The sequence below is a fragment of the Propithecus coquereli genome, unplaced genomic scaffold (genome assembly GCF_000956105.1).
Source record: "Propithecus coquereli isolate 6110/MARCELLA unplaced genomic scaffold, Pcoq_1.0 Scaffold77, whole genome shotgun sequence".
NCBI lineage: Eukaryota > Metazoa > Chordata > Mammalia > Primates > Indriidae > Propithecus > Propithecus coquereli.
In genome coordinates this window covers 6,362,144-6,379,098 of record NW_012153840.1, presented here as the reverse complement: position 1 = coordinate 6,379,098, position 16,955 = coordinate 6,362,144, and the positions used below count along the sequence as shown (strand labels likewise).

Genomic DNA, 16,955 nt, shown 5'->3' with positions numbered 1-16,955 from the left:
GCACTGTCCTAGCACACAGAAGAGTTTTACTCTCCCTGGACAGGGTGCTAGGTGGGCAGGGGTCAGGCTGAAGGTTAAGGAAATGCAACAAGCAGAGCCTCTGAAGTTACAAGGGCCTCCAGACACCTCCACTTCTTGCCTCCTCCAGGGCTAGAAAGGGATCCCACCATCTGTCTTGTAGGGTCCCTGGCTCCTGCTGGGAGAAGGAGATTGGATCAGGCAGGAAGCCCTGGAGGCTCCCAGGCTCAGCTCCGTGGGTGGGAGGGAGCTGTGGCCCCTCCTGGTCTGCCCTGAGTCTCACGGCTCACCCAGCGAGGAGCGCCGGGGCTACACTCTCCGAAGGAACTGCAACTCAGGGCCCTGGGAAGGGCCTGGCTTGCTGCTTGGCCCTTGACTCACCCTGGTCGATGGAGTGCGGTGGCAGCTGGCTGAGTTGGCTGTTGACCACCCCGGCATAGGTGCGCAGAAACTCCTCCTCACTGGCCGTCAGCTGCAGGGCAAGAGCGCTACAGTGAGGGGCAGCAGACACCTGCTTCCGAAAGGCACCAGCATTCCCAGAGGCACCCGCCCAGGCCCACCTGATCCCTGGGTGGTGCCTCCTGTGCTCCCCGGGCCTCTGCTCCTGAGATTTGACCCTTTCGGTTCCAGGATAAGCACACTCCCTCCCGCCCCTGAAACTTGGTCCATGGGGCCTACAGGCCTTGCCACTCGGAAGGGGTCTGAGGTCAGAGTCTAGTCTAGTGCAGTGCTGGTGGAAGACATAGGCCCCACGTGGAAAGCCGACGGGCAATTCCACAGCCCTCCCTCTCTTTTTGAGAAATCCCCCGCACCAGCCTGTCTGCTGCCCCTCTGTGCAGGCCTGCCCAGTTGCCTGCCAAGAGGACACTCTCGGGGGTCGGGAAGCAGGGGCAGGAACGGAAGGTCAGGGCCTTCAGACGCTCCCATACCCGGCCCCAGCAAGGCATGACGGTGGGAAGACTGCCCAGCAGTGCCCCCAGAACTGGACATGCTGGGCTCTGGGCCTTCGGGGCCTCGAGTGGCCACGGAGCCCAGCCACAGGCCCAACGGCCCCCTCCTCAGACCACGGCGCCTCAGGGTGGCTGCAGTCCCCTCCGCTCTCCCCGGGGCCTGCTGCTCGACACTCACGTTTGATCCCATCTTCCTCAGCATGAGCAGCACCCGGACCTTCTGCTGAATGTACATCTCCTCCGGACTCTTCCCGGGAGCTCCCTCACGGTTCATCCCCCTGGCCCAGCTCTGGGGACTCCTGCAGGGTGAAATGCGGCATCGAGTGGGGAGGGGTCGAGATGGGACCTACTGGGACGCTGACACCTGCGGGGCGACCCACACCCTTCTCTAGGAGCCCCTTTCCACCGCGGGCTCATTTCTGAGTGCATGGAGCAGCTGGCAAGTTGCTGGGTTCCTCCCTTGCCCTGCTGGTCCTGGGGACCGAGCGGCTCTGTTTCAGAGCGGGCACTGCAGGGGCTGGTCCGCCCGCCGCTGCTGTGCGTGGAGCTGTCAGGCCCAGGGAGGCTGAGCTGACTCAGACCTGCTAGCCGGCTCTACCTGCCAGCCACCTGCATGCAGCAAGCCTCGTGCGACAAGCCCAGGCCGTGTGGTGCATGAAGCCCCAAGTGTCTAGGTTTTCAAAGCAAGCAACTTCCACAAGGAGCCAAAGTGACAGGAGTGGAGGCAGCCTTTGGCTCGAGAACCCGTGAGATCCATGCCCAGCCCCCAGACACCAAGATGGCTCCTGCAGCAAAAGCCCCTGATGAGTTGGAGGCCCACTCCTGGGCTGGGCTCCAAGGAGTCCCTCGATGGGGACAGGCTGGCCCAGGGCTGTGAAGCTTGCTGCTGCCACCCTCAAAAACCCACCCCACGGCCAGAGGGAGGCTCCTGAGGGCACCTGGGAAGGCCAGCGGCTGTGTCCAGGGGCAGCAGAGACCTGACCTGCTGAAAGTCCCCAGGAGAGAAGTCCGGAGTTTCCTTCCTCCTGGAGGAGCCGGAGGAGAGGAGGCCGGGTGTAGAGGGGCTTGGGTTACACACGGGTAACTCCTGGATGAGTCAGAAATAACGCAGCAGCTGGTGGGGTGGAGCCTTATCAGCCCTGGTGCCAAGGAGCTGCGCTGGGAGACCCGGGGAACTGGGCTGCTGGGCCAGGGACACTTCTCGCACCGTCCATCCCTCCGGGGCCAGTGAGCCCTGGACCAGCAGGCTCTCCCGGGCAGGGCAGCTCTCCACGCAGGGTGGATTTGGAAACGTGCCCAGCCTGGGCAGCGGCCTTCCTCCTGTGGGTACTTATCAACCGCTCACGTCCCGTGAGCTAACAGGGCCCTGGCCGTACGAGCCCACGCGACAGGCTGAACGCCCGGCCGGCAGGGCTCACGCAGCAGCTGTGTGCTTGACGCGGTGCAGATGTCTGTCCAGTGCCTTCCTTTCCACCCTGGAGCCCCAACTCCCTCACTCTGCCGCTGCCCCCGTTCCACCTCCTCTGAGGCTCAGAAAAGGGCCTGGTTAGCGGCCAGGGGCTGGGAAGGAGGACTAACATACCTCATGAGCAGTCTCCGATGAGAGGTTCCCCCCATACTCCCCCGGGCGGGTGTACCCCAGGGCACGGACGGCCCTAACTTCCTGCACAGCTGACCGGGGGCGGGGGGGCTCCCTTCTGGGTTTCACTTCTCCTCACGTGGACCCACACTCACTTCCTTCCACTGGGCTGCACTCCACACACCCCACGGGGTGAACCCTGCCCCTGGGCTTGAGCACTGACAGTGTGGTCTCCCCCTCTCCACCTGGGTCCCGGCTACTACGTGGCCTTCCCTGTGATCCCCCACTGCCTTCCTTGTCCTTTTCTCTATATAGTAGCCAGAATGATCTTAAAAAAAAAAACAAAAAAACACAGAACAGATGATTCCCTGCTTAAATCTACCTGAGAATACATGAATACACTTCACAGTCTTTGCCAGGACTCTGCAAAGCCCTGCACGATCGGCCCCCTCTCCTCCTTCCTCCCCTTGCTCTGCCTTCCTGGTCCCCAGGTCTGTTTCTAGAACATGCCGAGAAGCTCTCTCCCCCTGGCAGCCTTTGCGCTGGGTGCCCCCTCGGCCTGAAACTGGCTTCTTCGTCTGGGCTTAAAGATGGCTTCCCAGGGAAGCCTTCCCTAACAGCAACACTGAGCGGCAGCCCCGGCCCACTGGCCCTACATTCTGAAAGGGCCCTGCTGGCGTACTTCCTTACTGTCTCTCTCCCTGCCCCGCTGCAGGGCAGGGCCCCACCTGCTTTGCTCACTCCTGTCCTCATGGAGCCTAGCACCTGGCAGCAGCCCGGCTGGCTGAATGGAACAGCCAGACAGTCTATGGTGTCTAAGCCTCCCCCTCTCTACAACATCGACATCTATTTAGGGCCAAATACCATCGTGTTAAAAGAGACCAACGTACCTAACCCAGTCTGCCATAAACAAATTTAGCTTTTCCAAAGGACTTTGATTTTCAAAGTAGTATTCCTTGGGCTATTGGGCTCGCCAAAGAACATCTGAAATGCTCCACCCATAAAGCCTTCAAGCTGAGAGTTAGGGCTTCCAGGAGTGAAAATCCTCCAATGCTGTCCTAGGCCCAAGGGCTAGTTGCAGTCTGCTCCATCCCGGTGAAAGACAGAGTGGAATGCACGGGATGGCCACTAGGTGTCACCACACACAAAGCACCAGAGTTGCAGTCGGTGCCCTGCCCACCCCCAGCAGGCTCACTCACAGAGGGCTCCTGACCACCTGGGGCCAGCAGCTGAGTGTTTGGCCATTGTGGGACTCGAACATCCCTGCTCCAGCCATCCTGATTCCAATCCTACCACTGCAAACCACGCTCCAGTCCCAGGTCCCAGGACAATGTCTATTCAGTCATTCAGAGGGCTGGTGTCTGGTTTTTGCCGCCACATCCCCAGGACCCAGTGGCGCACAGTAGGTGCTTACTGGAGGGGAATCCATTCTGCAGCACAGAATCATTTTACATGGGGCCTATTTTACTGAATTTTATTCTGTCCAACAATCCTACCCCACACACCCCATACAGATTGGTGCCACCCCATCATCTTTGCTGTTGCAGCCTCACTGTCCTCAGGACACCTCACGCTGTGCTTACGGGGGCTTACAACTGCCCAGCTAAGGGCCTGGGGTGTCACGGTGCCTGCGAGGGTCTCAGGAGCCAGGCTACTCCCACTTCAACACATGCCCCCTGGCAGAGACCATTTCTGAAGCTGACTCTTCTTCCTTCTGGGAGAACTCTTGACTTGTCATCTCAAAAAGTCCTGCTCATCTAGTATCCTTGGAGCTCCAGCCAGAGCCGATTCCGCCCTGCTGCCTGACAGAGTGGGAACGCCCAGGGCTGGATCGAGGGCAGAACGTGGCCAGGGGCGCACGTTCCCGCCCTTCACACTCCAACCCAAGCAGATAAGAAACATCACGCCTGGTTCACCTGATTCTGTCCCAACCTGCAGTAGGGTGTCAATGTGAACAAAATTAGTAATTGAAGAGGATAAATCATAATCAACCCAAACAACACAGACGTTTCAGTCGCTGCTGTGCTACAATTTCATTAACGTATGTTTGGGTCTGTTGCCTATACAAGCAAAGGTGCTATTAAATTTTCATCACTCTTCTGACAAGCATCAGATTAACTTCACTTGAGAATTCTTATTTTCCCCTGCAGGGATCAAGAACTGGTCTCCATTAAAATGTTTAAATTACATACGCTCAAACTGCAGCAAATTTAGACACGCTAATTATTCATCCTGTTCTTGGACGTAAGAACCAAAAGTGATGATGCTTCTCTGTTACGGTCTCTTGGTTATTCCCGTAAACATCCCATTGCTTAAAAGAGGCAGCTCTTCTACGTCAAACCCTAAGAAAATTTCTCAGTGTGAGCTGCCCAAGTTAGAGATGAGCCAAAAAAGGGAAAATGGAAAGAAACAACAGGCAACTATAAAGTAGCCAAATGAATAGTGAGGGAACAGGTCTGTGGCTATATATTATGCAGTAGACAAACACATGTTACATGAAAAGTGGGTACCATTCCAGAAAATGACATCTGACTGGGGCAAATACAATGAAGAGACACTGAAGTACATTAGTTCACTCCAGATACGGAGACGCACTCCTGCCACACTAGTGTGTATGTGTGCGTGCGTGTGTACACACACACGCACACATACACACACACACTCTCTGCTGTTGGTCCCGAGCCTGCCTCTCTGTTGAAGGAAGCGTAACTGGCCAGGAAAGGACAGTGAGGAAGTGGTTCCCGACCACTGTGAAGCATCCAAAGTAAAACTGGCCCTGGCTTCAAAGGCCACACCCGTCCTCTGGGAGACACCCGAGGGCATCTGTAAAAGGCGCCCTCAGGTGCTGCACTCCTGCCCAGCCTCTGCCCAGACCTAATCTCGACCACCACGTGACCTCCAGCTTTCAGGAGCTAGCCTCACTGTGGAAGAATTAGGAGGTAGTGCAGGAGGGACCCGAGACCGAGACTGCTGAGTATTACATGTGCCAGTCAGAGGCCGGGAGGCCGGGAGGGTCTCTGTCTGGGAAACACAACCCATTCTGATAAAGAGCTGGGAAAGCTGGCCTCCCTTTGACAGGCACAAGTGGCCCTGAAGACAAACACAAGCACCTGCACTCATTTTATTTATAAACTTGAAGCTAATGTTTGAACACACACATTCATTTAAGTTAGAATATCCACTTATACCCAAGGTGGTCTTGCACCTGCTAGGAAAATATCAAATAAGCTCAGGCTGGGCCCTTTAGGTAGACAAGCCACCTCCAGCCCTGGGTCGCAGCACTTGTCTTTTGTTCTGTCTATTTTTAAACACACTGTGATAGATTTTAAATGCTTCCATTTAAAAATATAAATTTACATTTTCACAATGTTTGCATTCCACAAAAATGCCATAGAATCGTGTGATTCATAGAGTTTACATAAAATATTAATTCGGAGTCTACACATGTCTTAGCCTAAAAAATCAGCAGTACCACAACATTCGCCGTAGGAACCCGCATAGCTGAAGAAATGAGCATTATTAGGGTCAATGGTGAAAGGTAACGAGATGAGTTAACTTCATGGTTTGCCCTTGAGCGTTGTGTTCAAGACCATCCCTCACCCCCCCCAGCACTATGCTACGACCACATTACAGACACTCTTCCCTTGAGTCCTTACCTGCTTCTGGAAATTAACTTCAGGCAAACAGGTGCTCAACTGAGAGGGGAGGGCTGTGGCCGGGGAGAAATAGGAAGGTGCCGCCCTGTGGAAACACAGAACACAGGTCATGGGAGGAGCCGGGGGTGGAGGGGGTGGGGACCCAGCCGCTGCAGAGTCAGAGCCGGAGCACACGCCCCGGCCGAGGGAGGCGCAACTGCTGGCGGGAAGCTCACGGAGCTGGGCTCTGCCGCGGTCCAGAAATACCTGTGTGTCTGGCAGGCCCAGGGAACCTGCACCAACACCTCTGGATGAGGTGCTGACGGCAGCTCTGCTGGCCTGTCGTTTCCGGCAGAAGCAGGTCAGACCACTCGACACCACACGCCTCCTCCCCTTGAGTAAGTCACCAAGTCTAATTGAGAGCCTGTGCTCAGGGACGTCGTGACCAGAATGAATCACTCTGGGACGGCTGATGGGCAAGTTCCAAACCTGCACAAGATGACGTCTCGCCCACCAAATCTAACACGACAAGCAAGGCACAGGTAGCTTGGCACTCCGCCTCGGCTGCACTCAGTGCGTTTACGTTTGTGTGCTTGGCGAACATCTGCAGTCATATGTGTGAACACTACTAACACAGACTTATGTCACACGCACACATAAGGCACAGTCATGCCTTACTCACAGACCTATAAGCCTGGCCACATGTCTACTTGCCCCCACCATGGCTCTGCCAGGAATCAGAGAACACCGTCTTCTCTTCTTGTGCTTCCCACACACGATCTCATCTTTGGGCCACAAGTACGGGCTCACTGAGCAGGAGCCCTGTCCGCCTGGGCCACCTCCTCGGCTGGAGTGCACAGACCACGGGCCTCTGTGTCCCCTAGAGCACCTGGCATATAATTGGGCTCCAGCTCTCAGCCCTGCAATGAGGAGAGTTCTGAGGACAGCACTCTCAGAAACTGGTTCTGAGGGAGGCGCAGGACCAAGGACAGCTCGGAAACCCACAATCTTCAATGACTTCTGCAAAGAAAGCTGTTTGCTGACCCAAGGGGCTGAGGAAAACATGCTTTCCAGAGAAAGAGGGATTTCAAAAGCCTCCCCTGAAGTCAGACATTGCTCTAAACCTCCGAGTCTCGTACGTGTCCCTTCAACCAGCGGATGGCCCTGGGATAGAGGAGCCATCACCCCCACTGCACTGCCACCTCCTCCACCATCAGACTAACCCTACGGGAAGAGGCCATTTATAGCAATTAATTGCTTTTTCATTCTGCTAGATATCAAAGCACCGAAATACCAAGGAACCCTGGGGAACTTCCCACCCAAGTCCCCACATTCCTTCAAAAAGAGATGAAAAGGGCCTTCTCCCACTTCTGAAAGGCTTTAATTTCGTCAACTACCATGGCCAATTATTGCTCCTGTCTACAGCGCTCAGACTTTTCAGGAGTGGACGGATCTTTGTATCGCAGCTTTAAGGGAAGGGATCAAGAGGACAGGGCCTGCCCAGGGAGGCACAGCCAACTTGTTCTATTTGTCATCTTATACTCAGGTCAATGTTCCCAGTTTACCGAAAAGGAAACTGAGGCTCAAAGTGCCTGGGGCCCCAGAACCAGCGTAAGATGACATCGCCCTCCAGGAGCTGAAGTCTGTTTTCAGTTCTGCTCTGCAGCTGATCAGCTGTGCACCCAGAGGCCGGTCACTGCCCCGCTGTGCACATCACCTCACCATCTGTAAACCGGCGATCATGACCCCATCCCGTCTGCCCACAGTGGAGACGAGATTAGGGCTTCACGGGCATGAGGCCTGGGCAGCCACACAGGACCCCACACTTGGTTTACTGCTCTGCTGTCATTGTCTTGAAATTCCTAATAATTTTTTGACAAGAGGCCCTGCACTGGGTTGTGCAAATTGTACAACTGGTCCAGAATGAGAAAAAGGAGGTCAAGGTGCCTCTCAAACTGTCAAGGGTTCCCAAACCTTAAGCAGAAACTACATGGATTCAAGAAGGATTTACTGAGCAGGGCGTGGTGGTGTGTGCCTGTAGTCCCAACTACTAGGGAGGCTGAGGCAGGAGGATCCCTTGAGACCAGGAGTTTGAGGTTACAGGGCAGCCCTTGGGGCATAACTACAGACCCAGGGGGCTCCGGGGAGGAAAAAGGAGGTGCAGGCCCTAATCTCCCTTAATGCCCCCGAGGGAGTGAGGGCAGCCCTTGCTTGCAACCAGAAATCAGGAACTCAAAGGAAGACAGTCTGCCCAGAGCCCCTGGACCCACACACCCAAAGCTTCTCTCCAGCCCATAACATCCAGAACAAGGTGTTCGAGCCAAGAGTCTCTGGTCACTGGTTCAGAGTCAGTTGCCCGAGGAACCCTGAGGAAGAGGAAGGCACCGCAGTGTGGAGGACGGGGAGGGAACACAGAGCTCCTGCGAGTCAGGCCTCAGGCAAATGAGTTGGGAACGGCCTCTCTTCTGTCCTCCACACTCATGCTGTGCCGTGGAGATGTGGCACGGAGCAACACCAAGTCAAAAAGGAAAAACACAAAGTAGTATGTAAACCAACATGCACACAGCCAAATAAACACAGGGAGGAGTTCTGTGAAATGAGGACAAAGTGTCCCATGCAGGCAACACACGGGGAAGGGACCCGGAGCCTGGCATTTCCTACACATTCCTGGCCCTGCTGTCTGCCAGCCGTGGGGCCGTGGGGACACTGTTCATTCATTCCATCAACAAGTTTATCGAGCACCTACATGTACTGAGATACATCCTTGAAAGCAGCCAAAATCCCCATGTGCATCACACATACACCCAGGGAGGGGATGAGCACACAACAAACCAGAAATAAGCAATGGGTAAACAAGTGATGGGTAAATAATGTTGCATGGAGGAAGGAGATGGCACTGTGGTAAAACCGTGCTAAGAGGAACAGGAGTGTGGGGTGACCGGGGTGGGCCTTCTGTGCAAAGACTGGGGGGTGGGGACAGTGGGCTTGGGAGCAGAGTGGGACAGAGGCCCTGTGGGGGCTGCAAGGGTGGCTGGGGACGACACCCCAGGGGTGGACCAAAGCGGGAGAGAGAGCAGGAAGCTGATCCTCAGGGCCGGCCAGGCCTCCGTGGGAGCCCGCACTGGCCTGCGTCAGAAGGGCAGCCACTGCGAGGCTGGGAGCAGAGGCTGGTCAGACCTGGGGTCCGGCAGGGCCACCTGATTGCTGAGCGGACAGCAGGGGCCGCAGGGTAAGAGCAGAGGCTGTGGCAGGAATCCAGGCAAATCTGCCGGAGTCCTGGGTGAAGGCGGCAGTGGCAGAGGTGTGAGGGGTGCGAGGTGGCCAGGGGACACGAGGTGCTGGCCAACAGCAGGAATGCCAGGGAGCCCACTGCGGGTGTCAGAGGGGGCGACGGTGGTGGCTCCTAGGTTTTAGGGATGAAGGTCGGGGTTCCTATCCACTGAGACAGGGAAGACACAAGTGGAGCGGAGCAGTTTGGGGGACGATCAGGAGTTGGATTTTAGGCAGTTTAGAGCCCTTCCCATCTCTAAGCCTTGGTCCCCTCATCTGTAGGATGGGGGTGATACTGGTACTTAGCTCAAGGGCAGGCTGTGAAAATTGGATAACTCATGAAGAAAGCACTTGGCACGGTGCCTTGGTATACAGAAAGCACTCAGTAAATGCTAGTTACTGTTATGAATGACAGAATGAGATGTAAGTAAATAATTTTTGTTATAGGAGAGGGGAGAGGAGTAAAAATAAACAGTGAGAATTCGAAGGCTGGCAGAACCCCCACTTCTTCTGCCCCCTCTCCCTCTCCCCGCCCGCCCTTTGGCCCCACGTGGCTCAGAGGAGCTACCAGGAGGAGCCGTGGGGGGACTTCACTTCCCCGCCTGCGTGCTGCCCGTATGATCCTCAGCGGGGGGCTGCCCTGCACGCTGTGGATGTTTACCAGGACCCCTGGCCTCCACCCACGGGGTGCTAGCGCCACCTTCCCTCCAGTTGTGACAATCAAAAATGTCTTCTGACATTGTCACATGTCCCCTGGGGGACAAAAATCAGCCCCGGTTGAGAACACTGCTTCAAAGAAAGAGCTGCTATTTGCCATGCGCTGTTCTCGGCTCTCAGGTAAGTGAATCAGTCAGTCTTTCAACAAACATCCTCCTGAGGCTTTACGAATGAGCACACTGTGGTGCCAAGAGGTGACGTGACTCACCTGCGGTCACCCAGCTGGTCCATACCGGAGCAGGATTCGAACCCAGGTTGTCCGGGCTCTTAACCACCCACCCTGTTGCTCTCCAGTATACACGCAGATGGGTAAAAAGTCGCTCCAAGCCAGTGGAGGCCTGACATGCAGCTCCCACTAGCGTCTGGTCCCAGGCAGCACCTCCGGTCCTCCGCGACATCAGAAATGGGAGTGCCAGAGAGAATTTCCACATGCTCCACTCTCGGTAATTAAACCACAACAACCTCCCAGGCTCTTGGGCCTCAGGAGCAACCACCTTAATTAACAGATTCCACACTGCTGCCTCCTCGATCCAGAGCCAAGCTCCACATTCTCGAACGGCGCTCCACCAGCGGGCGCGAGCAAAACAGGTCTCCCAACGATGGCTCTGGTGAGTCAGGGAGTTTGCAGGACGCAGCACCATTTTTAGGGGATGACCTTGGGACAAGGAATTTGTCCTGAGGTCGCCAACCCAAATTCAAACCTGATCCAAAGCTCCTTCCTGCTCCATGAAGCCAGGCGGCATCGCAGAACAACAATGATAATTATTGTTGTTGCTGCGGCATTTTTCCGAGGGCCAGGCATAGAGTCAGTCACGTTCAGTATGTTGTCTCGTTTAATTTTAGTCCTCACAAGCCTGCAAGGTAGGAGTTATGCCCATTTTATAGATGACACAGCTGAGGCTCGGAGAAGGTAAGTAACCTGCCCGAGGCCATGGAGCTCGCACGTGGAAGAGCCTGGATCTGAAGCCATGCTTTCCCTCCACCCTACCAGCCCCTTCTGGCTCAGAAGCTGATAGAAGCATTATCCATTTTAACCAAAATTAAAATAAAAATCCGCCTTACAGGAAAAAAAAAAAGCCAGAGTCCAACCTGCTGCCAACTGGAGATCAATCATAAAATGAGGCTTACAACTATTATACAGCAATAAAAATTAATTAGTAAATTGAGCTAAAAAGAAAATAAGGCAGCACAACCACAGTCCTTGGCGGGATCCAGGCTGGAGGAGGGAGACGCCATAAAGGCCATTACTGGGCAGTTGGGGAAAATCTAACAGCGAGAATTTGTGAGATGAGAGTTTTGCATCAATGTTAGCATGTGTAGAGTGTGATGATCATACGTGGTTATGGCGGAAAATATCCCAGTTCTTAAGAGATACAGACTGAAGTACTTAAGGATGAAGCGTCTCAATGCTCGCAACGTGCTCCCAAATAGCCCAGATAAAAGCGTGCGTGCGCACACGAGCGTGCGCAGAGACAGCTCTTGAGCAAGTACGGCAAAGTGTTAACACTGGTGAACGCAGGGAAGGGGCATACAGGTATTTGCTTTACTATTTCACCTTTTCCGTATGTTTGAAATCTAAATTAAAAGTTGGGAAAACATTAAAAAGCCACTTAGAAACGGTAATAAAAGGCCACAGGGAGAGGCCTGCAGTTGCTCCCCGAAGGCCTCTCCGTCGGTAGAGCTGGGCTGCGTCCCACCCGGCCTGCCCCTGCTCCTGCCGCCAGGTCCGGGGAGCAGCGGGGAAGCCCAAATGCAGGCGGGCCCTTCTGGCAACAGGGCTGCTGGCCTGGGAGTGATTCCCGAACTCTCGACAGTTTGCCCTCCTCACACTCTGACCTCAGAGCTGCCCCTTCACAGCAACGATGCTCACTCTGTTCCAGGTGCGGAGCACCCTGATGAAGGTACTTCAGTGAAGGTTCTGGAAGCATTTAAGTCAAATCCTCTGACCTGATTCAAAACAGCCCCACGATGATCAGAGTGTGACCGCTGTGTCCGGCTGGCCTGACTGCTGCGGGAAAGGCCCCGACACAGAGCCAGGCTGGGATGGAGGCATCTGGAAGCCCCCAAAGGCCCTGGGGGGTCGTGCATCCTCCTTCCTGTGAGGTGGCTTCCTGCTCAGAGCAAGCCCTGCAGGCCACCAGCAGGTGTGTCACACAGACCAAAGGGCTCCTGCATAAGCACAAACCTGCCTGGAGACGGCTTCTCCAGGACCTATGCACTGGACAGGAAGCGAGAAGAAAGGGCTCCTTTCGTTCTGCCACATGCAGAGACAGGTGGTCAGACCCTAGCTTACCGTCATGTTCCCTCCACAGGGTGGCTCTCAAAGGGGATGACTGCCCCCCCGCCCCCCAGCAGGCATCAGGCAGTGTCTGGCCGTGTCTGGAGACATTTCTGATCGTCATGAGGAGGATGCTACTGGGGGTGGGGCTAGGAATCAGTGCCTACCACCGAGAACTATCCAGCCTGTGTATCCACAGTGCTGAGGGGGAGAAGCCCCGCTGGGTGGTCACCTCGGAGTTGCCAATGGCACCGGCCTCCTTCAATACCTCTGGGCCTTTCCATCTGCCATTCCTTCCGCCTGCACGGTCCTTCCCTCCCTGATTCATGAGACCAAGCCCTACTGACTGTCCTCTGCTCAGTGGACACCTTCTCCGGCTGCCTGAGGCCTGTGTTTGCACACCTGCCTGCACTTCCTCCTTTTCACACCACTGCGCTGGATGTCTGAGTACCTGCTGCCACCACCGGACTGGGAGCTCTCAGGGCAGACCACAGGGCGGCTGGAGGCCCTTACAGGCCCCAGGCAGCCTTATTCTCAGAGACATATTAAAATGGGCCCACATCTCTCATTAGATGTCATCCTCACATAACTCACAGGAGTAGAGGAAGCTGATGCATTTTTTTCTGGGTCCCCAATATATTGCGACCAAGGAAAAGCTTATAGGGGGTGGGGAACCTGCAGTCTTGGACCACACGTGGTCTTCTGGATCCTGGAGTGGAGCCTTTTGACGGAATCCGGATTTTACAGAACAAATCCTTTTAATAAAGTGCCAGCCGCATCTGGGGCTTCACGAGTGGTTAAGTGAATGAACAGATTTGAGGAGCTGGGGTTAGCTTCACTTGGAAACCATGAAGGAGGCCCCTCAGCCTTGAATGGCATCACCTCAGATGATCCTTAGACATCAAGGAATCGGAGGAGCCTGTATGTGTAGACAATGTTCACAAAACTGGATTGGCATAAGGCACCTGTTTAGATCCCTGGTTTAAAATAGGTAACCTTGTTTTTCTGGCCCAACTGGTAGGAAAAGTCACCCAGAACTCGCTGTCTCCTGTAGCCCTGAATTGAGAGAAACCCATCTTTTTACAGCCAGGCAACAGCACCTGGCAGGCTGCTCCGACAGCCTCTGCGGCTCCGCGGAGAACGGCGCAAACAGGAAGGGACGTGGAGCCGGAGGAAGCCTCCTTGACTGCAGAGCACTCGGATCCTGGGCCCTGTCCTTCGGCTCCACAGTGCTGACCAAGGGGACATGTGGGTAGAGGCTTTATCTCCGCACGGTAGGGGAATAAGGAGAGAAGGAAAGAAAGGCATCTTTTGGCTTAATTTAAAAGGAGATTCTTTTTTCTTCCCAGGGAACAGCCGAGCCCTGAAACCTGGCCAAGTCAGAGCCGGAGACCTGAAGTCAGGAACCAGCACGTCTACAAAGCCCAGCTACGGATCTTCCTCTAATTCAGTCTGACTCATGACCTTCAGCCTCTGGCAGGTTCTGGAGGGGTTGGTAATGCAGAATCCAGAGCCCTTGTCTATTTATAAGCCAATGCAAGGGCTGGAATCCTCAGCTCTCCAGTGGGTGCAAGCGCCCCCTCGCCCCCGGGGGTGAGGACTCCCAGGCCTGACCGACCTTCCCCAGGAGCTGTGCACCTGGCAGGAAGCTTCCTGAGCAAGGGCAGCAAAAGATCCCTCATGCGAGCTGGGGGCAGAAGGACCCTTTTTCTCTCCCGGGTACCAGATAGGCCCCAGCGAGCTGACGGAGCCCCTAAAGGGAAACCTCAATTTGTCTTCCGGGTCAGTCTTCTTAGAGACTAGAGGCGAAGGCAACTTTGGGCTGAAGGAACCATTTCCAGCCAGATAGTCCCAGGGAAGGAGCCTGGCCCAGAGGTTCTGCCGAGCTTGGGGCACCTCCAGAGAGCGAGGCCAGAATGGAAATTTCAACCCATGCAAGCTCCATTAACCCTGCTGCTAACAGCTATGTCAACTCTTGCAGGGTTACAATTTAAAATTTTAATTAAATTGGGACTGTAAAAGTATTTTAAAGAGGAAGCAATGAAAAAACTGGCACAGTGATATTTGTTTATCACAAGGAGGTCGTTCAAACTTCTACACAAGCTGCATAAAGTCCCTTTGCCCAGAACCATATTGACAAGTTTGGGCCACTCCACGCTCCTAGGCACAAGCCTCACCGTCAGCGGTGCCTGGGCGTGTCACCCCAGACACCCAGGAGGGGCAGGCCTGCTCGACAGCCCCCGCGCCCCCCTCCCAGCCCCTCTCCCTTTGCCCTACACTCCTGCACTGCTTCCCCTCATTAGTCTCCTATAATTGGTTCAAATAAACAAGCTTCCTGAACTGAGTTCACTGCAGCCCCTCAGAACCCCAGCGCTGGGAAAGCCTCCAGCTTCCTGGCGGGAGGACTGGGTTATTAAGTCAATCTGGTCGCCTGCAGCACAGGGGCTCCAGTCCCCCAGTTGTGCCCTAACTCCAGGTGGCCCCTTTGTCACTGGCCATCTCCAGACCCAGCACATTCAGGCCAAGGAGCAGCTTCTTGGGTGAAACTCCTTTCAAACTCTTCAGAAAATGAGTTTTAAGGCCACTGCCTGTTTCCAATGGGCTCTCAGCATGCAGGGATGTGCTAATTTGCATAAAAATATAGGTGTGTCTGTTTACCTCACAAACATGCCCATCTGTGCTACAGACTGCAGGGACTCATGACCCCACGCTCCCCTGAGCCCCACTGTTTGTTTGGGTAACTGCCTTCCTTCGCTCAACACACAGGCAGCACCTTCCCGCTCCTTAGAACAAAACATAATCCAAGGAAGGAGGAAACCTGCCCTGAGAGGCTGCTGAGGACTCAGTTTCCTTCCTCCCCAAATGTTCAACAAGCTGATAATCGAAATCAAGAATGTTTTAAACAAAGACCCCTTCACAATCTCCCATGCGTTTATTCCATTAGCCTGCTGGGGGAAATGGTGTCAGGATGAAAACTCCTGCTGGGACCCAAGGCCTTCTCCAATCTGGAGGCAGAGACAGTGAAGGCCAGAGCTGAAGGGAAGGAAGAGCAGGAAAAATGCACTTGCTCAAGGAGACGAGCAGAGGGTAGAACACAGCACCTGATACAGCAAGAGTCCACCCACGGCCCCCTGGAGGGTTTGCTCAAGGCTGAGACCACCACGGAAAAGCTCAGGAGAGCAGTTAGGAACAGGTGTAAAGGCTCCAGGAAAGAAACTGTCCCCATTCCCAATGGGTGCAGGCACGAACACCCAGAGCTCGGCACACCCTGGTATTCCAGTTCAGGAGCCAAACCCCATCACCCATTTGTAACGACATCCCTCATTCCCAAAGCCACAAAACCATTAGTCACCACACCACAGAAAGGGGGCAGAAGCTTCTGGCACAAGTGGCCTGTCACGAGCTCCCCTGGCCAAAAGACTCCTGGTTTTCCAGGCCAACAACTCACCCGAGACAGTCACATTTCACAAAATAAAACCCAGGAGTGTTTTCACGAGCCCATATCCACAGAATGCAAGCAGGATTGGACCTCTTGCAAAAGCTCTCAGCTGAGAGGAAAAACCTTGTTTCAAGGTTCACTGACAGAGAGGTTAATTACGCATTAGTTTGATGATATTTCTGAGGATTAAGACTTTGTTTAAATCCCAGAGAACTAAACTTCCTTGCAAATTCACTTGGCACACAAAATGCAATGTTAAAAAAAAAAAAATACAGGCACCAACACACAGAAGAAAGCATGCTAGTTCTTACCTGCTTCTAGAAAAGTCATTTAAGTCTGCCAGAAAGATACTTCATCATAAAAAACTTCCAAGTCCAAGAAAAGAATAACTCACCCAAAAAAGACATCCCTAAGAGAAAGGGAAATGGATGATAGTACACCTGCAAAAGGGGGAAGAGACCAGAAAGCGGGGACAATAACCCAGCAGAGCCAGGCTAAGACAAGGGACCTGAAACCGAAATAAACTCCAGATGGAAGGAAGCTGAGGGTTTTTTCCTGCCCACCTTTTTATTTTGAAAAATTCCAAAGCCAGAGGTCTGAGGAGGTATGTAGCTTGATGGCCGGGTTGGAGGTGGTCAAAAATGAAGAAAGAAAATCCTCCAGACCGTGACAATGAGAATTGCGGCTAACGTCACAAAAAGTAAACCTTATGTCCTTTCCTATAGAAGTATGCAACGCCACCCAGGAAGTGTTCTTGCCAAAACACCAAATCCAGTCAGATTGAACCTCTAGTCCTAACACCCAGATTACAGGAAGTGCAGGGAACAGAGGAATTTATATCGAACTCCACCACAGGGATGTAATCAGCAAAATCCAGACTCTGGAGGACAAATGACCTGGTTTCAGTAAATAAAATAAAAAAAGAAAGAAAGAAAAATTCCAAAGCCATAGAAGAGCTAAAAGAACAATATAACATGGATTAATAAAATGTGGTATATGTATACCATGGAGTACTATTCAGCTTTAAGAAACAATGGTGATACAGCACCTCTTGTATTCTCCTGGATAG

General features: G+C 53.9%; 1 protein-coding gene across 3 annotated transcripts in view; it reads right to left on the bottom strand.

Annotated features, from left to right (window-relative positions):
* Positions 1 to 16,955, bottom strand: part of CTNNBIP1 (catenin, beta interacting protein 1) — a 51,818-nt gene that overhangs the window by 21,869 nt on the left and 12,994 nt on the right. The window contains exons 2-4 of one of the 3 annotated variants that reach the window (XM_012662570.1): positions 6,204 to 6,288; positions 1,147 to 1,267; positions 400 to 490 (exon numbers count right to left, since the gene is read on the bottom strand). In XM_012662570.1, coding sequence (XP_012518024.1) covers positions 400 to 490; positions 1,147 to 1,242 — 187 coding nt within the window. In that variant the 5' untranslated portion in view covers positions 1,243 to 1,267; positions 6,204 to 6,288. Of the gene's footprint in view, positions 1 to 399; positions 491 to 1,146; positions 1,268 to 1,950; positions 2,007 to 2,550; positions 2,589 to 6,203; positions 6,289 to 16,955 lie in introns of those variants that run through there. The other 2 variants (XM_012662569.1, XM_012662571.1) reach the window with 2 other exon arrangements.